This window comes from Rhinopithecus roxellana, chromosome 3 (genome assembly GCF_007565055.1).
Source record: "Rhinopithecus roxellana isolate Shanxi Qingling chromosome 3, ASM756505v1, whole genome shotgun sequence".
Classification (NCBI taxonomy): domain Eukaryota; kingdom Metazoa; phylum Chordata; class Mammalia; order Primates; family Cercopithecidae; genus Rhinopithecus; species Rhinopithecus roxellana.
This window is the reverse complement of record NC_044551.1, coordinates 69,364,111-69,382,945: the sequence shown is the minus strand read 5'-3', so window position 1 is coordinate 69,382,945 and position 18,835 is coordinate 69,364,111. Positions and strand designations below refer to the sequence as shown.

General features: G+C 40.7%; 1 protein-coding gene across 2 annotated transcripts in view; it reads right to left on the bottom strand.

Annotated features, from left to right (window-relative positions):
• Window positions 1–18,835, bottom strand: part of SLC1A3 (solute carrier family 1 member 3) — an 84,009-nt gene that overhangs the window by 12,835 nt on the left and 52,339 nt on the right. For both annotated transcript variants that reach the window (XM_010373374.2, XM_010373378.1), the window contains 2 exons: window positions 4,592–4,796; window positions 1,729–1,771 (listed from right to left, as the gene is read on the bottom strand). In XM_010373374.2, the coding sequence (XP_010371676.1) occupies window positions 1,729–1,771; window positions 4,592–4,796 (248 nt within the window). The remainder of the gene's footprint in view (window positions 1–1,728; window positions 1,772–4,591; window positions 4,797–18,835) is intronic.

The window sequence follows — 18,835 nt, the reverse complement described above, 5'->3', positions numbered from 1 at the left end:
TCCCAAACAAAGGCATGGCCAGCTGTCAATACTATGGACACATTCCTGAATAGTTAGTAGCACTGGTAATTTCAAGCAAAAAAAAATTGGCCCCATTCATCTATTCCAATCAACTCTCAAATTTCTTTATTCCACTGGATTCTTATGCATTTTGTGGATTGTCCAGGGTAGATTTTCAATCCTGATCAGCCTTTCTTATGCCTCTAAGGCATTCCCCTTAGACTCTCTTTGCAGCATGCACAGAAACTGCAACTTTGTTTGCATTCTGGTCTAAGCCAACTAGACCTGGAGAGAAACATTTTCTTTCCCTTCAAAATCCTGTAAATGCAAACCCAAATCAAACACAATCAATCTGCACAAGTCAGCACTTTTTCTATCTGAAAGATCTGGAAATCAACATTTTTGATATCACCCACGGCCAGTTGACTTACTGGAATGTCAGCCCCATGGTGCTGGAGTTGGCTGGTTGGATTGAAAGGCGCTTATTATTTACAGTTATAGTTGTTTTTGAACAAAGAAAGTTAGATTTTGGCCTCAGGCTTATTTATTTTAAAAGAAAGAATTTGGTTTGAATGTTTCAATGTGTGCATGTATTATATATTAAAAATAGTCTTAAAAATTATTACAAGGAAAAAAAAAAAACAAAGGGAGACTTATATGTGTAAAACCCAGTCTTCTACTAGGTTGGGGTTTTGTTTGGTTTGTTTTACAGATCCTAAGCAGAAGCATTAGGGAATTACAACAGGAGTGAATTGACACCATATGGAGAAATGTTTGGGAAGTATTATTTAACCCAGAGTGTCTGCTTCTCTTTTAATATTTTAGGCAACAAAGCTCTTATAGTCAAGTGAGGTTAAAGTGAACTTTATTGATTTTATCTTCTAATAGTAAAAGGTATTTGTATCCATAACACAGAGCCAAGAGTTGCTTGTATATGAGCTAAAAGGAGCTGGACCTCACTATAGTCTCCAGGTTGGGGTCTCATCACCCTGAATATTCCTTTCTTGGAAGCAGAATGGAGTAGCAGAAAGAAGCCAGAATTTGGAGTCAACACAGTGAATCTGAATTCGGAGTCTGCCACTTACTACTTGTGAGAATTTGTGCATGATACATAATTGTCTTGAGTTCATATAGATGAACTGCCCCATCAGTGAAATGAAGACAATGATATTTATTGCATTTATGTGAGGACTAAAAATAATGTTAGTGCTTGGCATATAGCAGGATTTCCATAAGTGATGATGCCATTCCTTTCTGCTTTGGCTCTCCTTTAGAGTCCATTAGGTCCTTGGTAGACTTGAAAAAAAAAACCAGTCCATTGATATTTAAATCAAACCCAGAAATCTGAATAATCTCTCTAATCTTCTTTAAGGCAAGTTATAAATATATTTTATATTGGTGTTTGCTTGGTTGATGGGCTTTTGCCAGCAGGGAGTTGGGGGATAGGAAAGGGGGGTGGGGGTTTGTGATTAGCCTTCTTAACAATAGCAGACTCAATGAGCTATTTGTATGCAAGACACACAGTGTCTGGCAACTACTAAGCCTTCAATACAAGGTAAGAACCATCCCCTCCCAAAAAAATTCCTAGAAATCACTAGTGTTTTTAATCTGGTTGACAAGAGAAGTGTTTCTTATAGCAGAGAAATGAGGGGGGAAAAGAGGGTCCCACTTGGTTTGGTATAAAATAGAGGAATTTCAAAGGTGAGTTAATGTCTGTAGAGTGTTTACCTGTTTAAAGCAGGCTTCTACCAGATTTGGAGGGAACATGTTCCTGCAAAGAAAATAATAGTCACTTGCAAAATTTTCCAAGTAATAAGTTTGCTCCTTAAATTCTGTTTCATTGTGTGTAGGGTAAAGATCGCATTGAACCAAGCAACAAATGGAAAAAGAAAAATGTTAGTGGATTTTACGACTTGAAAAGGAATATATGGTCCTCCCTAAGTGTGGCCCATGTTGTTTATATTTTCAGGGGAGTCCAAACTCAACTCATTTATCCTCTTGTCAGCCAATGGGGTTCTTCATTCAGCCATTATCTTATTAAAAACTCTGCTGCTAGGAATAATCAAAGTAAGAATGGAAATGACTTTTATCGTTAGCTTTCTGGCTAGGGTATTGTTCAGCAGTGGTCATTTTGGTTATCGTGCTATGTGTCTTGGAACCAAATGTTTTGAATCAAAAGCCACGGTCAGCCTATGGAATTTTGTTCTCCAGAAAAATCTCCCAAAGGCATTCTGGGGAATGGGGGTTTGGCACTGAATTGCTAAATCTTCTGCAGCTCTTTGGTAGCCAATGGAGAGATGACCTGCAAAATCTGAACCTGAAGCCCATGTGGCAGGATCTGTTACTTCTTCAGAGACTGTGTCAAAGCAGTGTTTGTGTTTGTAGCGGGTAGAGTGAGGGACAACACTCTGGCTGAGAAGTCTGTCATCAGCTGTGTGACACTGGCTGAGTCATGGCACCCATTTATGTCTCAGTTGACTTATCTCTTAAAGAGGAGATTGGATTAAACTATCATTAAGACTCCAAGATGAAAGACTGTGGGAGAAGGAGACATGACCCGGCAGTTACCTCAAGCTCAAGATTCCAGCAGTTGCATGTTACCAAAGTTATATTTTAATATTATAAACGCTTGTCCCTTTCTTCCTACTAGACCATCCTGTTTTCTTTTCCTTCCTATCTATCTATGGGGTTGTTGCTATCAACCTTGATAGAAATGTGCATTCAAAAGATTCCAGGATAAATACTCAAACCAAGTGATTGGTTGTGAGCAGGATACATTTGTCACTGGAGCAAGGCAGGGCAGAAACACAGTCTTCTGATGGATCAACCAGACTGGGGATGACTAGATTCCAATTCTTCAAACAAGGAGTAAAAATTATAGGGAAAGAAAATGTAATATAATAAAATACTTCTAATCTAAAAGATGTGAGGGTAAAGTTCATGAAGAAATGGTGAAAAGCCTTAATTAATTGTATGAACTAAATAAAAACATAGCTATTGAATGTCAGCTTGGCATGGAGTAATGTTACAGGGTGGCTTGATACATGCAGATCATTGTGATTAACTCCCTGAAAAAAGACTTTGAAGAAGAGGCCCCTTGGGCAGTGTTTACATACATAGAGATGGTGTGAAGTCACCCATGGTGGGAATTGAGAGGTGCTGCTGAAGGTACCCTCTGCTCCCCAAATCTCTCTTGACTTTACCTGCCACAGCAGATGAGATGCAATGGAGGAATTTCCTTCAGATGATCAATGGGGAATGGGCCCTTTACACAGGTATCTAGAATTGGCAACCCAGTCACTCTGCAGGTAAGTTAGCTGAAAAGCTGGGAGGAAAGAGCTAGTCTTTGGGAAGACAGGCTGGGAGGGACTAAACAGTGGGGGAATGCTAAGCAGATGGGGGATCTAGAGCCTATGCTGAGATATCTTTCCTTTATCCTTCTAGATTCACTCTCCATTCTGTCTGTGCCCTGGGAGCCTGGCCTCTATGGACCACAACACATGGGTTCTCTCGCCCTCTGGCTTCCTACTCCTATTGGGTTTGTCTAGTGACATGCACTGACAGATCACAGGGCAGAGGGAGTCTATATTCTTCTAGAGCTCTCTTTGACAGATTTTGGTGGCAGCTCCCTTCCTCCATTTAGGGTTCCTGAGGCCCTTCTCTCCCGAGGCTATGGCTCTTTCTGGGTTCCAGTAACACCTCCTTTCTTTTGCTCCTTCATAGCTAAGGGTGGTAACAAAATAGTTTCTTACTGTTAGTGCTTTGGGGCCTCACCATCCTTGGTAGGTTCCTTTAAGGCTGCCCGCACCTTGGCAAACCTTCTTCAAGGTTCCTTTTGAGCATGTGGTATGCTTCCTGCCAGGACCTGACTGAGCAAGGGCAAGTGTGTAGGGGAGAGGAAACAGGAAGGTGCCAGGATCGAATTTTGACTTACTTCACAGTTCTACATAAGGCCGATTCTATTACCAAGTCTGCTTCAAGTAGCAGATAAGACTCATTTGTAATCAATGTACGGTTTGTATGTAAAACAACACTAAAGAAACCATCCTTTATTCTTTTATTACAGGCCTGCCAAATTCTTTCTCCATAAACATTATGAAAGGAAAACCTTGGGACAGGTTTGGCAAGATGATCTCTAAAGTCCCTCTGGAACCAAACTGTGTATAATGCGTTGTGCATGGTGGGCAATGATACTGATCACAAGTTCTAAATCAGAAGGGTCCAAAGAATAGCGCATACTTGAATAAAAACTAGCCTTAAAGAACAGCACTTAAGAAAAATAGCTTAAGATTATTAAAATTCCAAGGTGAGCTGCATAGTTGAGAGAGCTCAGTGACCAGATTCTGAATCCTAAAAGCAAGGTTCTCAAAATCCATATCCTCTCCTGGCTCTTTTCGCCTCTCTCATACAAGATCAGAAAATGGATCCTTTCTTCAGTTTCTATAAGAAAGAAGTAAAGATATATGACCTTCATTTCAAGCCTTGCAAGGCTGGTTCAGTCAGGCACCCCTTCCAGGGTTTGATTAACTTCCCAGTAAGAGGATCTGGATGGTGAAAATACACCCCAAAGAACGGGCTTGCAAGGACATACCTGATCAAGTCCAGGAAGGCATCTGCAGCTGTCACTCGTACAATTTTGCCTTCTCTGTGCATGTTTTCCTTTGTGCCCTTCCCAGGATGGATGATGATGACAATGATTATGCCAATCACCACAGCAATGATGGTGGTAGTCATATAATAGACTACAGCTCGCATTCCCATCTTCCCTGATGCCTTACTATCTAGGGCCGCCATTCCTGGTGGAGGCAAACAGAAGATTTTCAGGAAGTCAGTCCAGGGAATTCTGCAGTGGAAGACAATGGGAACAGCATTTCCTTTATACTCCCCTACCCTCATCCCACCCAGCAATGGGATTTCGTACATATTGTGAGAACCTGGCCCCAAATTTTACAAGGTGAAGGGAAAAGGCCGAGGCTAGAATGGTGAGGCATCAGCGGTGTCAGTGAACATGCAGTCACTCATTTTCTGCCCCAGGAGTAGATTTCACATAGCCAAATCAATACTGTTCTCTAACGGTCCGAAAGCGCATCAGATTCTTTCCTAGGTTACTACTAGTTGGGGAAGCTACGAGTGTGAGCATTGTGTGTGTGAGTGTGCCTGTGTGCATGTGTGTGTAAAGAAATACTTAAAACATTTTTCCGGCGGGATAATCTAAGTTTACTTCAAGTTCAAGCACTGTGGTGATTCACACACAGATTAACTGCCATTAAATTCTTTCAAAGGAATTATTTTATATATGTATTTGGGAGTCTTTTTTTTGATGTTTTAATGTACAATTTAAGCTATTATTCTGATCACCTGCTGATCTATCTTCAATTTGCATTTAAAGTAGACATTGGGTTATAAGGTTCTCAAATAGTTTCTCTGTTATTTCATCTCATCCAATCAAAAAATTTTTAAAAATTATCATGGCACAGTTCTCATTCTTGTACCCTGTCTTCCTCTCCTTTGCCCACAGGTCTGAGATGCCTCATCTCATGCTAAACATCCCTCTTTCCCTCATTTTCAGGACATCTTCAAAGTCTGCCTCAGGCAAGGTGTCATCCTAGAGAAAAAAGGAGGCGTGACTTTTAAGGTTTTCCTAATGGCTGTAGCTAATGGAACACAGTTTGATGCATTTTCGGCTGAAAAGCTATTGGAAAGGACACAAAACTCTCAAAAGATTAAATCATCTATATTAATATGAGCTCTTCTGTTTTATTAGCTGTATCTTCACTTTTCTTCATTCTTTATCCTCCCCAATACCACTGAAATCCAATTATAGTGTAATCCAATTACAGTTAATTGAGTTTTTTTAAACAATTTAAAATGATGTTTCCACAAATGTATTAAAATGTTATACTGTATTTCAATAATGAGTATCAGATTCTAATGGTGGTTTAATATTTAGTTAGTGGCCCTGTTCACACAAACATATGTACAGGTTGTGCGAACTCTAAATATTTGCATATTTAGAAGGTAAAGTACTGATAAAAAATGGTGTCTACAATTGCCAGATAACTGGCTGGGTTTGCTCAAAAATCTTAATATAAAGGTAATTATCTTAAGTGGAAATTGAAGCCATGACTTTCATTTTATAATTTCATTTGTATTTGAAACATATCACTTATAATTTTCATCATAAGCCCTTAGTATTTCATATGTTCTTATTTTGAACAACCTAAAATACAGATTAAAAAGCAATGAAGTAACAGTCTAAAGGATTTAACACCAAGTGGAATGGAGTGGGAACTTGAACTCGGGTCTTATGTAACTAGGTTCAGTGCACTTTCTGCCTCTGAGAAAACCAACTGTAGCTCCCACAGATAAGGAGGCCAGCTTTGGCTTTGATGCCATGCACTTAGCCTCTTTTATCCTGGGCCACTTTCTCGAAACCAGGGGCTAAGTATTCATTTGTTAGGATGGCACCACTTCAACACTTCAACTATGTTAAAAATGGGCTAATCTGTTCCCAACCGAAGCATCCCATCCCCCTGCAGTTTCATTCTCAGGTCTGAATCACATCTGAAAATATCTTGGCTTGGCTGTGCTCAAAATGATTTCTCTCAGAAGGGGCCCACTCTCTTTCCCATGAGTGCCTGAACTTGTCACCACCAAAGCCTGCAATTCTTCCGGCTCTCTCCCTGTGGAACCGGCGAGTGGTGTAAGCACAATACGCCGGATATCTCTGGGTACCAGGGAGTACCAGGCGGCAGTATTTTCTTCCTCCGAGATGCCTTTTTTCCCTCTCGCGTTCTATTTTGTGGTGCTGTTCCGTTCTCACGCCAACTCTTCTCTGACGCTCCTGCCCACTATTCTCGACCTACAGCTATTCGGAGAGAGTGCTAAGTGGTCAAGGCAGAGCACTGGAAACCACAGTGGCAAAAAAAAAAAAAAAAAAAAAAAGGATGAGGCTTATATGTCCTTTCTCACACCATGGGGAGAGGGATAGGCAAAGTTATCCCAGTACCCACAGCTACAGGGCTGTTGACTCTAGAAAATAAAGTTTATAGGTTTTTAAAACATGTTTAAAGTAAAAACCAATATGAAAGCATTTTCTTCATACTTTCTAATTCTAAATAGCTGAAGACAACCATTAAGGCATTTTTTTTCCCAAAAGGCACAGAAGGAGAATCAATCATCAAATGAGAGGCCTCCCTCACCTCTGCATATTGGCCCTTATCTTTTGAAAGATAATAAAACAACAGCTGCTATTGTTTTGGCCAAGAAAGGTAAGGAAGTATATTCATTAATCACATCTCCATGTAGGTCCTTCCCTTAAAGGAGGATCGAAGTCCCACACAGAGTTACTTGACCACCTCTACCACCTCTGTTCCAGGTACCCTGGCTTGTAAAACGAATGAGACCACCAGGAACAAGGTGGTACACTGTCATCAGGGAACAGCAGGACTGATGTGTACAATCTGTTCACACACAATGGCCTTAATACTGGTGGCATCAGGAAAATGGAGGAAGAACTCTGGAAGATAAAACCCCAAATGAGCAGGGCATCACTTTCCCCACCCTCACCTAAACTCTGTGACCATTTCCTTTCCCCAACCTCAAGAAATATGAGAGACTAACCTTTACACCAGAGACTAACCAGAGATGTCAGAGTGTCTGGAGCGAGGTTAAAGTACTAAATCACTTTGTAGAACGGGGCGCTTGGCAGGAACTGCCCTAAATATTTGGGAAGGAGGAAGTTTACATTGAGCCTTATCACTTTAAAATATATGGGAAAAAAGAGCACTGGGGTGATAGGGAGACAGAAAGTCACTTTGGTATGTAGGTAATTGTGGGAGTGTGTTATGACAGTCATGCATTCATCTAAATACATATTTGAGAAACACATTCCAGAGCAAGTGGTAAAGATAATGATCTTGACTAGCTTCTTTTTCTTCATTTGATCTGGGCTTAGCTAAACTAGCGCAATTCAAGACATCATGACATCTTTAATAAGAAAACAACCTGCCTACAGAACCAAGACCCCCCTGAAATCCAAAGAAATACTATATTGTACTATTGTTAAAGTACCATCATGGCTCTTTCACTTACAATGACACATTTGTGTTTGTGCTTTGTACATTTTGAGTTAACTTTTATCTGGTCCAAAGACTCACTCACTAAGTCCTATCTTTGAATGATGGTAATAGTCATTTAATTCCATGACAATTGTATGATGCAGATATTGTTGATATTATATTATAGGTGAAGAAACAAGAGACCAGAGAAGTTAAATAACTTGCCCAGCGTTGCACAGCTAATAAATGGCAGTGGCAGGATTTGAACCCACATTTCCAAGACAGTATTCTTACTGCTGTACCTCTCTTTTTATGGACAAGCCAGGAGTCACCCATGTTTTATTTGCTTGTTATCCATGCTGACTTTCTCTAACTTTCTTGCATTTTAGTTAATTGCTCAGATGAGCCACTTGGCTTGAGGATAATTCTATGGAGGAATATAATTGTGAAAAATCTCTGTCCAATTACTCAACATTCCCTAAACCTACTTTAAGATCAAGGTGATTAACACTGGCCACAAGAAGGACTAGCTAGAGAGCTGATAATATCAGTGCAAATTCTTCATTCCTAGAAAAACAGCCCAGAGCATGTTTAATGGAGGGTGGAGAGCCGTGCATATTTGCTGGCTTCTGTGAGCACTTGAGTCTTATTTTCTTTTCTGCAAATCTAGCCATAAATAACCACTTACCAAGCAAACAATCATTTCTCCAAACCTACTTCTGTTCAACAATGAGTTAAGCATCAGAAGGAGATGGAATAAGACGCTTTCTAGGAAGCAAAAGATTAAAACTTTGCTTCAAGCACCTGAGTATTTTAGGCAGTAGTCACATGGAAGACAGAGGAAAGGAAGAGAGTTTCTTGAGCAAATGGGTAATTATAAAGATAGCCTTTTGGCAATTGGTTTGTCACAACAAATATGCACCAAATTCATGGGATTTTAGGGGCAGAGAGGGAATGTTTCATAAATGTTTATGTGGTACTCTGTAAGACTGCATTGTAAATTAGATCTGTTTTGGTATAATAATTAATATGACTTCTTGGATAAATAAAATACATATTCAATCAAGTATTAAAAGACAACATAAAATGTGCCAAGTTCCCAAGTTTCCATCATCGGCATGGATTTTATTCTCCCGTCTGCTGAAAATCTATGACTTGGACATTAACATGTACCAGTGTACTCCCCCCAACAATTCCCATCTCTGGTTTTGAAACACGAAATCTAGAGAAGCAGTCTTCCGGTTTGAATTGTCTTCCCACTTATCCCCATGATGTTTCATTGTTCTTCCAGGGCCACTGGACCAGGTCCAGGAGGAACAGAAAAGAGTGACGGCAACTGCTGATTCAAGAAAATTGTTCTGTTTCAGTTTTTATTTTATTTTGGATGTACTCCTTCTCCACAATGAGTTTCTCAAACATGCGTCTAATGAAAGCCGCTTGTTCTCAACCCTCCTAGAATTTCAAGATGCGCAAACTTACAACGAAAGCAAGGATGAGCGCTAATATGTACTGTATTCATGTGAATACAAGTTTTTTTAAATAAGAAAATCAAACTCTAAAAATATAATATATTTCATAATTACAGATTGAAAAATGGGCCCCTGTGTCCTAGGCAGCTGCCCACTGCTGGGGCCAGGGTACACTGCCATCCTAGGAAGAGAGTGAGGAGGAGGGTGAAAAAACTCACCCAGGAAAGGCAGTGAGGGGTGGTGAGGGAGCACAAAGAAAGTCACTTCAAATCTCTCTCTAGCTAGAACTATATTGTTTTTCTGCACAAAAATATTTTCTTGTGGCCCCTTTATAGACTAGCTTGTAAAAACACTGCAAAGTGCTACGATTCGAATGGTTCTGGAACTGAAGACAAATCTTTAAAAGTTAAACACCAAATTGTTAGTGAAGAATGATTATGTCACAATTTTGCATCGCAGTTAGTAAGCCGGTGATAACCTTGGAATGTAATCTAAAAGACACAGTGGCACAGTGGTTAAGAGTTCAGACTCTGATGTTAGAATACCTGGATTCTACTTTTGGCTCTGGTACCATGTGGCTTCTCCAAGCCTCAGTTTCCTCCTCTGTAGAATGTGAAAAATAGAAGCTCCCTCATAGGGTTTTCACTGGCATTAAAGGGGCTTCCATATAGAAAGCACTTAAAGTAGTGTTCAGCACATGGTAAGCATTCAACAAATGTTAGGTGTTATTATTACTCATTAAACAGGTACATAATAAACAAGCTGCTCACAAAGCATTATTTCACCTCTAAGACTTATTTCTGATGCAGAAAATAAACTACAATACCTACATTGCAAGATTAGAGAAAACATACTTACAGGGTACAAAGTGTGTCCTTGATAAAGGACAGTTTTGTTTATTCCATGTCTCCTGCTGCCAGAATTTTAGTGCCAAGAGAGCAGGACCATCTGTCTTATTCATTGCAGTGGCCTCAGTGCCTAGCATAGTGTCTGCACATAGAGGGGCTCAGTGATCATTTTTTTGAATAACCAGCCATTCTTATTAGTGTTTTTGTTGCTATGCTGGATAAAGGCCACAAGCTTTTTTTTTTTTCTAACACTTAGATTGGGTTACTATATGAATTACAAATTCTAAAGTTGCTTTTGTTGAAAACACTCTTTAATTCTGACTCACTAATTTTGGTTGATCTTACCCCAATTAATCCAAAATAATGAGGTTCATTCTGTCTGGAACAATAAGTGACAAACCTTGTGGGGAAAGAGTGTCAATGCAAACCCAGCGTTACCCGGAGTTTCATTTCCAGAGCTGGGAATGAGTTCCCGGCAAGGTGGCCCTAAGCTGCTCAGGAAGCCCAGGGTTCTGGAAAACTTCCACTTATTACTCACCACCATGGAATGGGCACCCTATTGCTTTCCCTTCCTTTGCCTTCTCTCTGGTACTCCTATATTATTTTCCCTCTTTTGCTAGCATATTTCCTTCTTGCAGATGGGCCTATAGAAGTAACTGCTATAGCTCTATCTGTCCATATGTTAACAGGTGAATGAGTGAATAAATGAAAACAAAAATACAGAGAAGGGAATGAAAGAGAGGCCTGTGGTCTAAATGTGTGCCTTTATGAAGTCAATTTAGTAGGTCATAACTAGTATTTTCATCAATTAATCAAGGAGAATAGTAAATATCACAGTAGGTCACATGTGGTAAAGGTAAGTATTGTTTTGTGAGAATGTTTTTCAGCTCCTTGTGTGTATGTGTGTGAGTGCCAGATTGCAATACAAAATATATTTATTATTGTAGTTTCTGGTTAAGAAAAACAAAAAAGTTTGCAAACACTGGCATAAGCCCCCATTGGTTAATAGTAGAGGCTTTAAAAAGGAACCATGGGCTGGGCATGGTGGCTCACACTTGTAATCCCAGCACTTTGGGAGACTGAGGAGTGTGGATCACCTGAGGTCAGGAGTTCGAGACCAGCTTGGCCAACATAGTGAAACCCTGTCTCTAGTAAAAACACAAAATTAGTTAGGTGTGGTGGTGCACGCCTGTAATCCTGGCTACTCGGGAGGCTGAGGCAGGAGAATCCCTTGAACCTGGGAGGCAGAGTTTGCAGTGAGCTGAGATCATGCCATTGCACTCCAGCCTGGGCAAAAAAGAGTGAAACTCCGTCTGAAAACAACAACAACAACAACAACAAAAGGGAACCATGAACTATGTATTGTCTTCCCTTCCTACCATCTTTGCTTCCTATGATCTTGGACTGCCCACCATACCCAAGAACTTGCTTCATCTCACTAGTGGAGACCACAGAATGAGGATACTGATCTCTGGTATTGGGTCATTTCACTTGAACAGAAGTTTTATGGACATCATAACAAGGGAATACATTTTAGAAAGGTTCACTTTATGGGATTTTGAGCAAAGAAGGCAATTTACTTTTATCAGTGATTCTTGGTGAAGAGAATGAAACCACCTCCATGAAGAGTGGAGAACTATTTTGCAGAATTCACAGTCACAGGCATTTTCACATGGGTTTTCACCCTGGTCAAAGGTTCCTTCTCATTATGGCTGTTTATAATATCACAAATGACATTTTACTAGCCTATAACACGGGTTAGCCTTATAAGGTTACATTGCATGAAAACACCAAGTGTTCCTTACAGATTTGCCACATGTGATGGTACATAATTTATCAGGGAAACTGATTTTTAAATTTGACCGTTAAAACTTGTCAACACGTCTTTTTCTTCGAGCTCTAGTGTTCGTTAAGAAAACGAAGTGCAGGGCCGGGCGCTGTGACTCACCCCTGTAATCCCAGCACTTTGGGAGGCTGAGGCAGGTGGATCACCTGAGGTCGGGGGTTCGGGACCAGCCTGGCCAACATGGGGAAACCTGTCTCTACTAAAAAAAAAAAAAAAAAAAAAAGCCGGTCGTGGTGGCATATGCCTGTAATCCCAGCTACCCGAGAGGCTGAGGCAGGAGAATTGCTCGAACCTGGGAGACGGAGGTTGCAGGGAGCAGAGATCGTGCCACTGCACTCCAACCTGGGGGAGAAAGCGAGATTCCATCTCAAAAAACAAAACCAAAAACAACAAAACAAGAAACAACAACAACAACAACAAAAAAAAAAAAAAAAAAAGAAAAGAAAAGAAAAGAAAACGAAGTGCAGAAAAGCAAAAGAGAAACATTCTCTTTTGAAAGATTAAGTGGAAAAAAATCAGTGGCGAAGACAATGTTATTAGTGACAGAAAAAGTCAAATAAATCACGTATCCTGGGTCTGATAGGACTAAGCAGACAATAACTTTTCTCTGGCTACAGTCGTCTTTTGAGGATGAACTTTAATTCGGAAGCAATGAGAGGAAACTGAGGCACAACTTTCACCACTGCTACTTCTAACATCAAAGAACTTTCAGCGCCCTTTGGCTTAACCTTTGGGGTGAAGACTGCCTCTCCCGGGTAAGCAGCCCGTGGTGGCCTCTGAGTGGTCAAGCTTTATTTCTTTCTACGCTGGTCTTGACCATTCAGTTGACTCTCACGACAGCTTAATACAGCCCTGTGATCTTTCCAGTTATGTGGTTTGCCAGAGAGCCCACCGCAGGGACTTCCTCTCCCTCTCAGCAAGGTCGCCGGAAAGTCTCAGAGGGCGCAGCTCTGAAATTCACTTCTCAGAGGCCACAGCTGCCGGCTCGAGCCCCGCTGCGAGGCGATTTGGATACCCATTTACCCTTCACATGAGCCCATCCTTCGCTCACAGTATTGGAATGTGCCGCACAATATGCTTTTTTGAAGAGGAACTAGAGAGTAATTCATCTTCTTTATGTGTGCTAAGCAGAGCAAGAGGGAGAGGCGAGCGAGACCCACCATGGGCCGGGGAGTCGTGATTAGTAACAGCTGACAGCCTCAGACCAAGACCCTTTCTTTGGCTACCTCATTGTAACAGCCGAGCACAAAGGAATGACTGTCCTCTTGCCAAGATTTAGAAACCCAGGACCACAGAAAATAGCAGCAAAAAGCAAAGTGTGTGTTGGGCAGTGGGGGCAACAGGCTGACGAAAGCCACCCTTGGATCTACCTGTAAAGCCTGGGTTTGGAAAGAAACCTCTATCACGTGGAAAGCCCTGTCTCCCCGTGATGCCCATTCACCAGCAGCACCAGGAGCGCTGATGGTGGCGGGAAAAGTAGGTGAATTCACGCACAGAAAGAGCCTGGGGAGAGAAGCAAATTGCTTTGGTTTAATGAGAGGAAGTTCTTTGAGGGCCAGAGCCTCAGCCTGTCTCCCTTTTTATCCCAAAAGAATCATGATTTACAACTGACCACTGGATGAGTAGTTTGCAGTTTCCACAAAAGCCGTCTTTACTCTGGATTGTGTTCCTTGTTAGGGAAAAGACCTTCCCGCATGACTGTCTTGGGAAGATGATCGAGATAGCACGTTTCCTAGCTGGCAGAATGCTAAATGGGACTGAATTCCACAACCAGGCTTGACCTGTCCAAAATTAACCAAAGGACTTCTCAAGTTGACTGCAGAGCATGTCAGACTCAAGGGGTGCCCTTTCTTCCCATGGAAGGCCTGTCCCTCACAGAAGAAAAGGAATTGAAATGAAAGCCTCATAGAAGTTGGAAGCAATATATGAATGTTAAAGACCAATGCAATCTGGCCCTGCTTTGCCAAAGAACAGCCGAAGCAGGAGGGTGACTCCAGGCCCAACCATGAGTCTGGGAAGCAGCAGATTCTTGTGGCCAAAAGGGCCACACGCACCTGTGCTCACCCACACTCTGCAAAGATTCTGGAACCAGAATCCAACCTTAGCACTCTGAAATGGACTGAGGTTAAGTTTGTTGCTTGAAACTGAAATTAAGATTTTTCAAATAGATGTATTTCTTTAAAGAAAAAAGCAACTAGGGAATAAAACATGTTCGCCTTATCTATTTTCTATTTTCTTTTTCTTTGAGATGGAGTGTCTCTCTGTTGCCCAGGCTGGAGTGGTGTGATCTCAGCCGACTACAACCTCTGCCTCCCAGGTTCAAGTGATTCTCCTGCCTCAGCCTCCCAAGTAGCTGGGATTACAGTTGCCCACTACCATGCTTGGCTAATTTTTGTATTTTTAGTAGAGACGGGGTTTCACCACGTTGGCTAGTCTGGTTTCGCACTCCTGACCTCAGGTGATCCGCCCTCCTGGACCTCCCAAAGTGCTGAGATTACAGGCGTGAGCCACCACTTTGTCTATTTTTAAAATTAAATCCAGCGATGTGAATCTTATCTACTATATAAGAAAATAAATTTTAAAAATTCAGGTCCACACTTTGGCCATAAAGGGAGTGGGCAAAATGAAATCTTTGGTGATAGAGCTGGGGCTGAGGAGAGGAGAAAGGGAAGATTGCGGAGACAGAGTTGAGAGAATTACAAGAGGAGAAAGAGAAAAGAGAAAACATAGAGAAAGGAAGGGAGACAAGAAAGCAAAGGAAGATGGAAGGGAGACAAGAAAGCAAAGGAAGATGGGATGGAGAAAAGTTAAGAAGGGGCTTTTATCTTAGTCAGCATATTTCTTGGGCTGTGGCCAACTGCACCCCCTTTCAGTTCTGATTAGTTTTCTCAGCATTTAAGAGCTCATCGGTTGCTCTTATCTAAAGGAATAGTTCCTACAAAAGAACAGTTTCACCTAGGGAGTGGGAGATTATTCTTTCAGCTACCAGAGTTAAACAATAAAGCCGTGTCACTACATAGAGTGAAAACACTGTCATAGTAAACTCTAGAATTGGTCGTCTTCCCTCATTTCTGGTTACCATTGTAAGAGAACATTCTTCACTTGCAACAGGAAAAGCTACATTTTTTGCCCCCAGGCCCAAGGGCAGCAATGGAATTGAATAATTGGTGATATATTCCACAAGTAGTGGCACAACACTTTTATAGCTTTCTTCCTTCTCTAGGAGGGAGTTGTTTCTGCACATTCTACTTTAGTTTTGTAATACCTATGCGCATTGTTTCTTCTCAGCTTCATATTCTGATGTTTTTTTTTTTTTTTAATCAAGGGATATTTAGGAATCCCAAAAATTATGAAAGAAAATTGTGGACAGTCCCTTATAGCAAACTTCACTTATCCTGAATAGATTTCAGGGGTCTAGGAAGGCGTATAGAGAAAGGATGTGGAAGTAACATTTGGTTGACCTGAGTTGCATGAGACGGGTTGGTAAAATAATTGTTTAATCTGGAATTTAGGAATAGAGTGAGTGATGAAGATACAGTCACCAGGGTTTGGAACAAACACAATTGGTGGATGGATACATTTGAGTAAAATATAGTCACACGAAATGATTTAAAAAGACAGCGAGTGATAGAACTGGGGACATTGTTGTTAAAAAGAAGTATGGAATAGAATACCTATACATAAGGTAAAGAGAAGTCAGATACAAAACCATTATTTTTAAATGAAGGATTCAAAGGACTATGGCTCATCACAAATAATGGAATGAGTTGGTAAGGTAGTTAAGTGACATTCAGGATAACGTGTTTCTTTTAAAAGTGACTATTAGTTACTCCTACAATTAAAACTTTTTTACTTATTCCTGCACTCTTTCAACATTTATTAAGGACCTTCTTGATACTCTGGCAAAGGACATAAACGTTAAGCCTTTGATACATTTTCTAGAGTCAATAAAACTTAAAAAAAATTGTGAAACTGGCCTAAACAAATAAAACACATCAAATTATCCAGCAGAGTGATTTGGAATGGAATCAGAGGAAAACGGAAATGTGTTGGTAGGAATTGGAAGGAAATGGTTGTCATCAGCGTGAACCCTAGGGCTGCTTGGCTTGAATCCTGGCTTTCCCACTTATTAGCTTGTGACTGGTCAAGGTATGTAACCCCTCACTCTCTTGGCAAATGGATGTTTTTAAGAATTCAGTAAGTTAACATATGTGATGCCTTAAGATTATGTGGCGTGTGATGACAGTGATGTTTTTATTTTTGTTTTTAAAAAAGTATTTTTAGCTCTGAAAACCATACAAACACCACTGTAAACCATAAGAACTCAGTCAAATTAGAGCCTACTGCCAGGCACTGTGCTGAGTGCTTCACCTCCTTTACCCTCCTAACAACCCTTCAAGGTGGGGGCTAACTATGGTCACTCTGCATTTATGGATTAGGAAACAGGGACGTTAAGTCCCTCACTCAGGATCACACAGCTAATAAGTGGCATTGCTGGCATCTGAAGTCTCTCCAACTACAGAGCCCACTGTTTGATCACTATGCTTGCTGCCTTGGAGATTTTCTGTAAAACAAATTCTTCTTCACACTAGACTGGTGTCAATCATTGATTTGCATTTGATCTATCCAATGTGGAATTGTGACAGTAATCTCCTTAAAATCATGTTTGAAAGGAAGCCATATATCACAGTAAAAAAAAAAAAAAAAATGGGTAAGTTGTAAAGTGCCACAGTCATGGTGAGTGGCTACTGTCACAGCCCTGGGACCTGCACTGGAGTTAGTTTGACATCTCTCATTGAACTGGAGAGTCATAACATGGTGGCTTTATTCAGAAAATGACACACTAATGGATGTCTGAAGTCAGAGAAGAAAGAAAAAAACCTCAACCATGAATAATTACACATTGCAAAGGCCATGGGTAATCCCTAGAATGCCCAGGCCACTTAGTGAACATGCAGCATTCCTCCGCCAACTCTATTTAGAGTGTCAGTTACCAAACTTTCTCTGAGTCCCACCGCAATGGTCCTCACAATCTTCTACGGTAAGTCTTCACCATTGGGCAGCTTTGATTAAACAAACAAACAAACAAACAACAACAACAACAAAAACTGCTTAGAAATCTAAAATCTCATTCCTTTTAACCCTTTCCCTTTGAGATACACTTTTGTTTCTGGAGGAACCCAAAGCAAGTCTGATATATGTTTACCAGGGGACTTTGGTCTTCTTTTCTATAGACTCAATAAGCATCATTTCTCCAACTGATCCTCATGTGTCATTATTTCCAGATGCTCACCAACCTGTAATGCCTCCCACTGCCTACCGGTTAATGTCCTCTCACTCTGGCCGAAATCTTTTTTAAGCTTCATTTCCTACACAGGTCTACCCTATTCTGCCAGGCAACCCAGACTTCTCAGTATTCCCTAGACATGCCTTGGGTTTTCCTGTCTCTGTCTCTTTGCTCTTAAGGCTTCCTCTGCTCTCGTTCTCATTTCCTGTGGAAATCTGACCACTAGCCCAGCCCCTGAATTCCCACAACACTTTCTTTGTGCTTCTTGGTTTCATGGGGGGGTGCTTTGTTTTACAGTCATGCGTGTACCTGTCTGGCTCTCTATTTAAATTTTCAACTCCTTGGGCCTAGAGACTGGCAATGTCTCTTTGTATCTTTATTTCCTGCCCTGGTTAGCACATTGTCTGCCCCAAACAGGAGTCTAATAAATGTATCTTGGATTGGATTCAACACCCTCTTAGTAGCTACTCTGCTTTGTCAAAGCCTCTCCTGAAGGTGCTCAGAATGAAACAAATTATTCCCAATTCAGTGTGGTCAGTGCAGAGTACAGTGACTATTAATATTTTTACTGAGGAAGCACACAGCTATATTCATTCTTTTTTAGCCACCACTTCCTACTGTTGGTTCACATTAAGCCTTTAGTCACATGAACTGCTGCCAAGCTCAGTTGCTCCCCATCCTGTAATTGCGCAATTGCCTTTTGAATCTAAAAGCAGAAATGTACACTTATTCCTTGCTCAACTTCATCTTGTTGGTTTCCATCCAGCATTTCAGCCTATTGAAGTCATTCTAATCATGATCGCAGGCATATGTAGTGGAAGTCATCCTTTTTGAGCTTATGTCATATGAAAACACTATGTAGATGCTTTCTACGTTGTTTAGTCATTGATTAAAGTATGGAACAGGACAGGGTTTTTTTGAGAAGTACACAAACGTGCTTCACCAGGTGTCTTTGCAGTTGACATGGAGCCTTAAACACTCATTAAGTCTAGATATTCAGTCAGATTCAAAGACACTTCATGATTTTTATCAGGTCCTATTTTATTACTAAAGGTATTAGGGAAGATTCAGAATTTTTCAGAATAACCAAAACAAAATGTTTCAGGAATTCCACAGCCAAAAAGTGATTATAGAAAGGGAGCACTTTTTAAACAAAAAAGATTCCCTATAGCACGTGAAGCTATTACAAGATGTTTTGTGAGAACACTGTTAGCCTGAGTTTTAACTTTAGGAATTACTCTCTTTTCCTGAAAGAATCAGTAGTATCAATCTAGAGAAGAATAAGCTAATAAATATCCTTCCCTGCTAGATAGGAATGTCATATC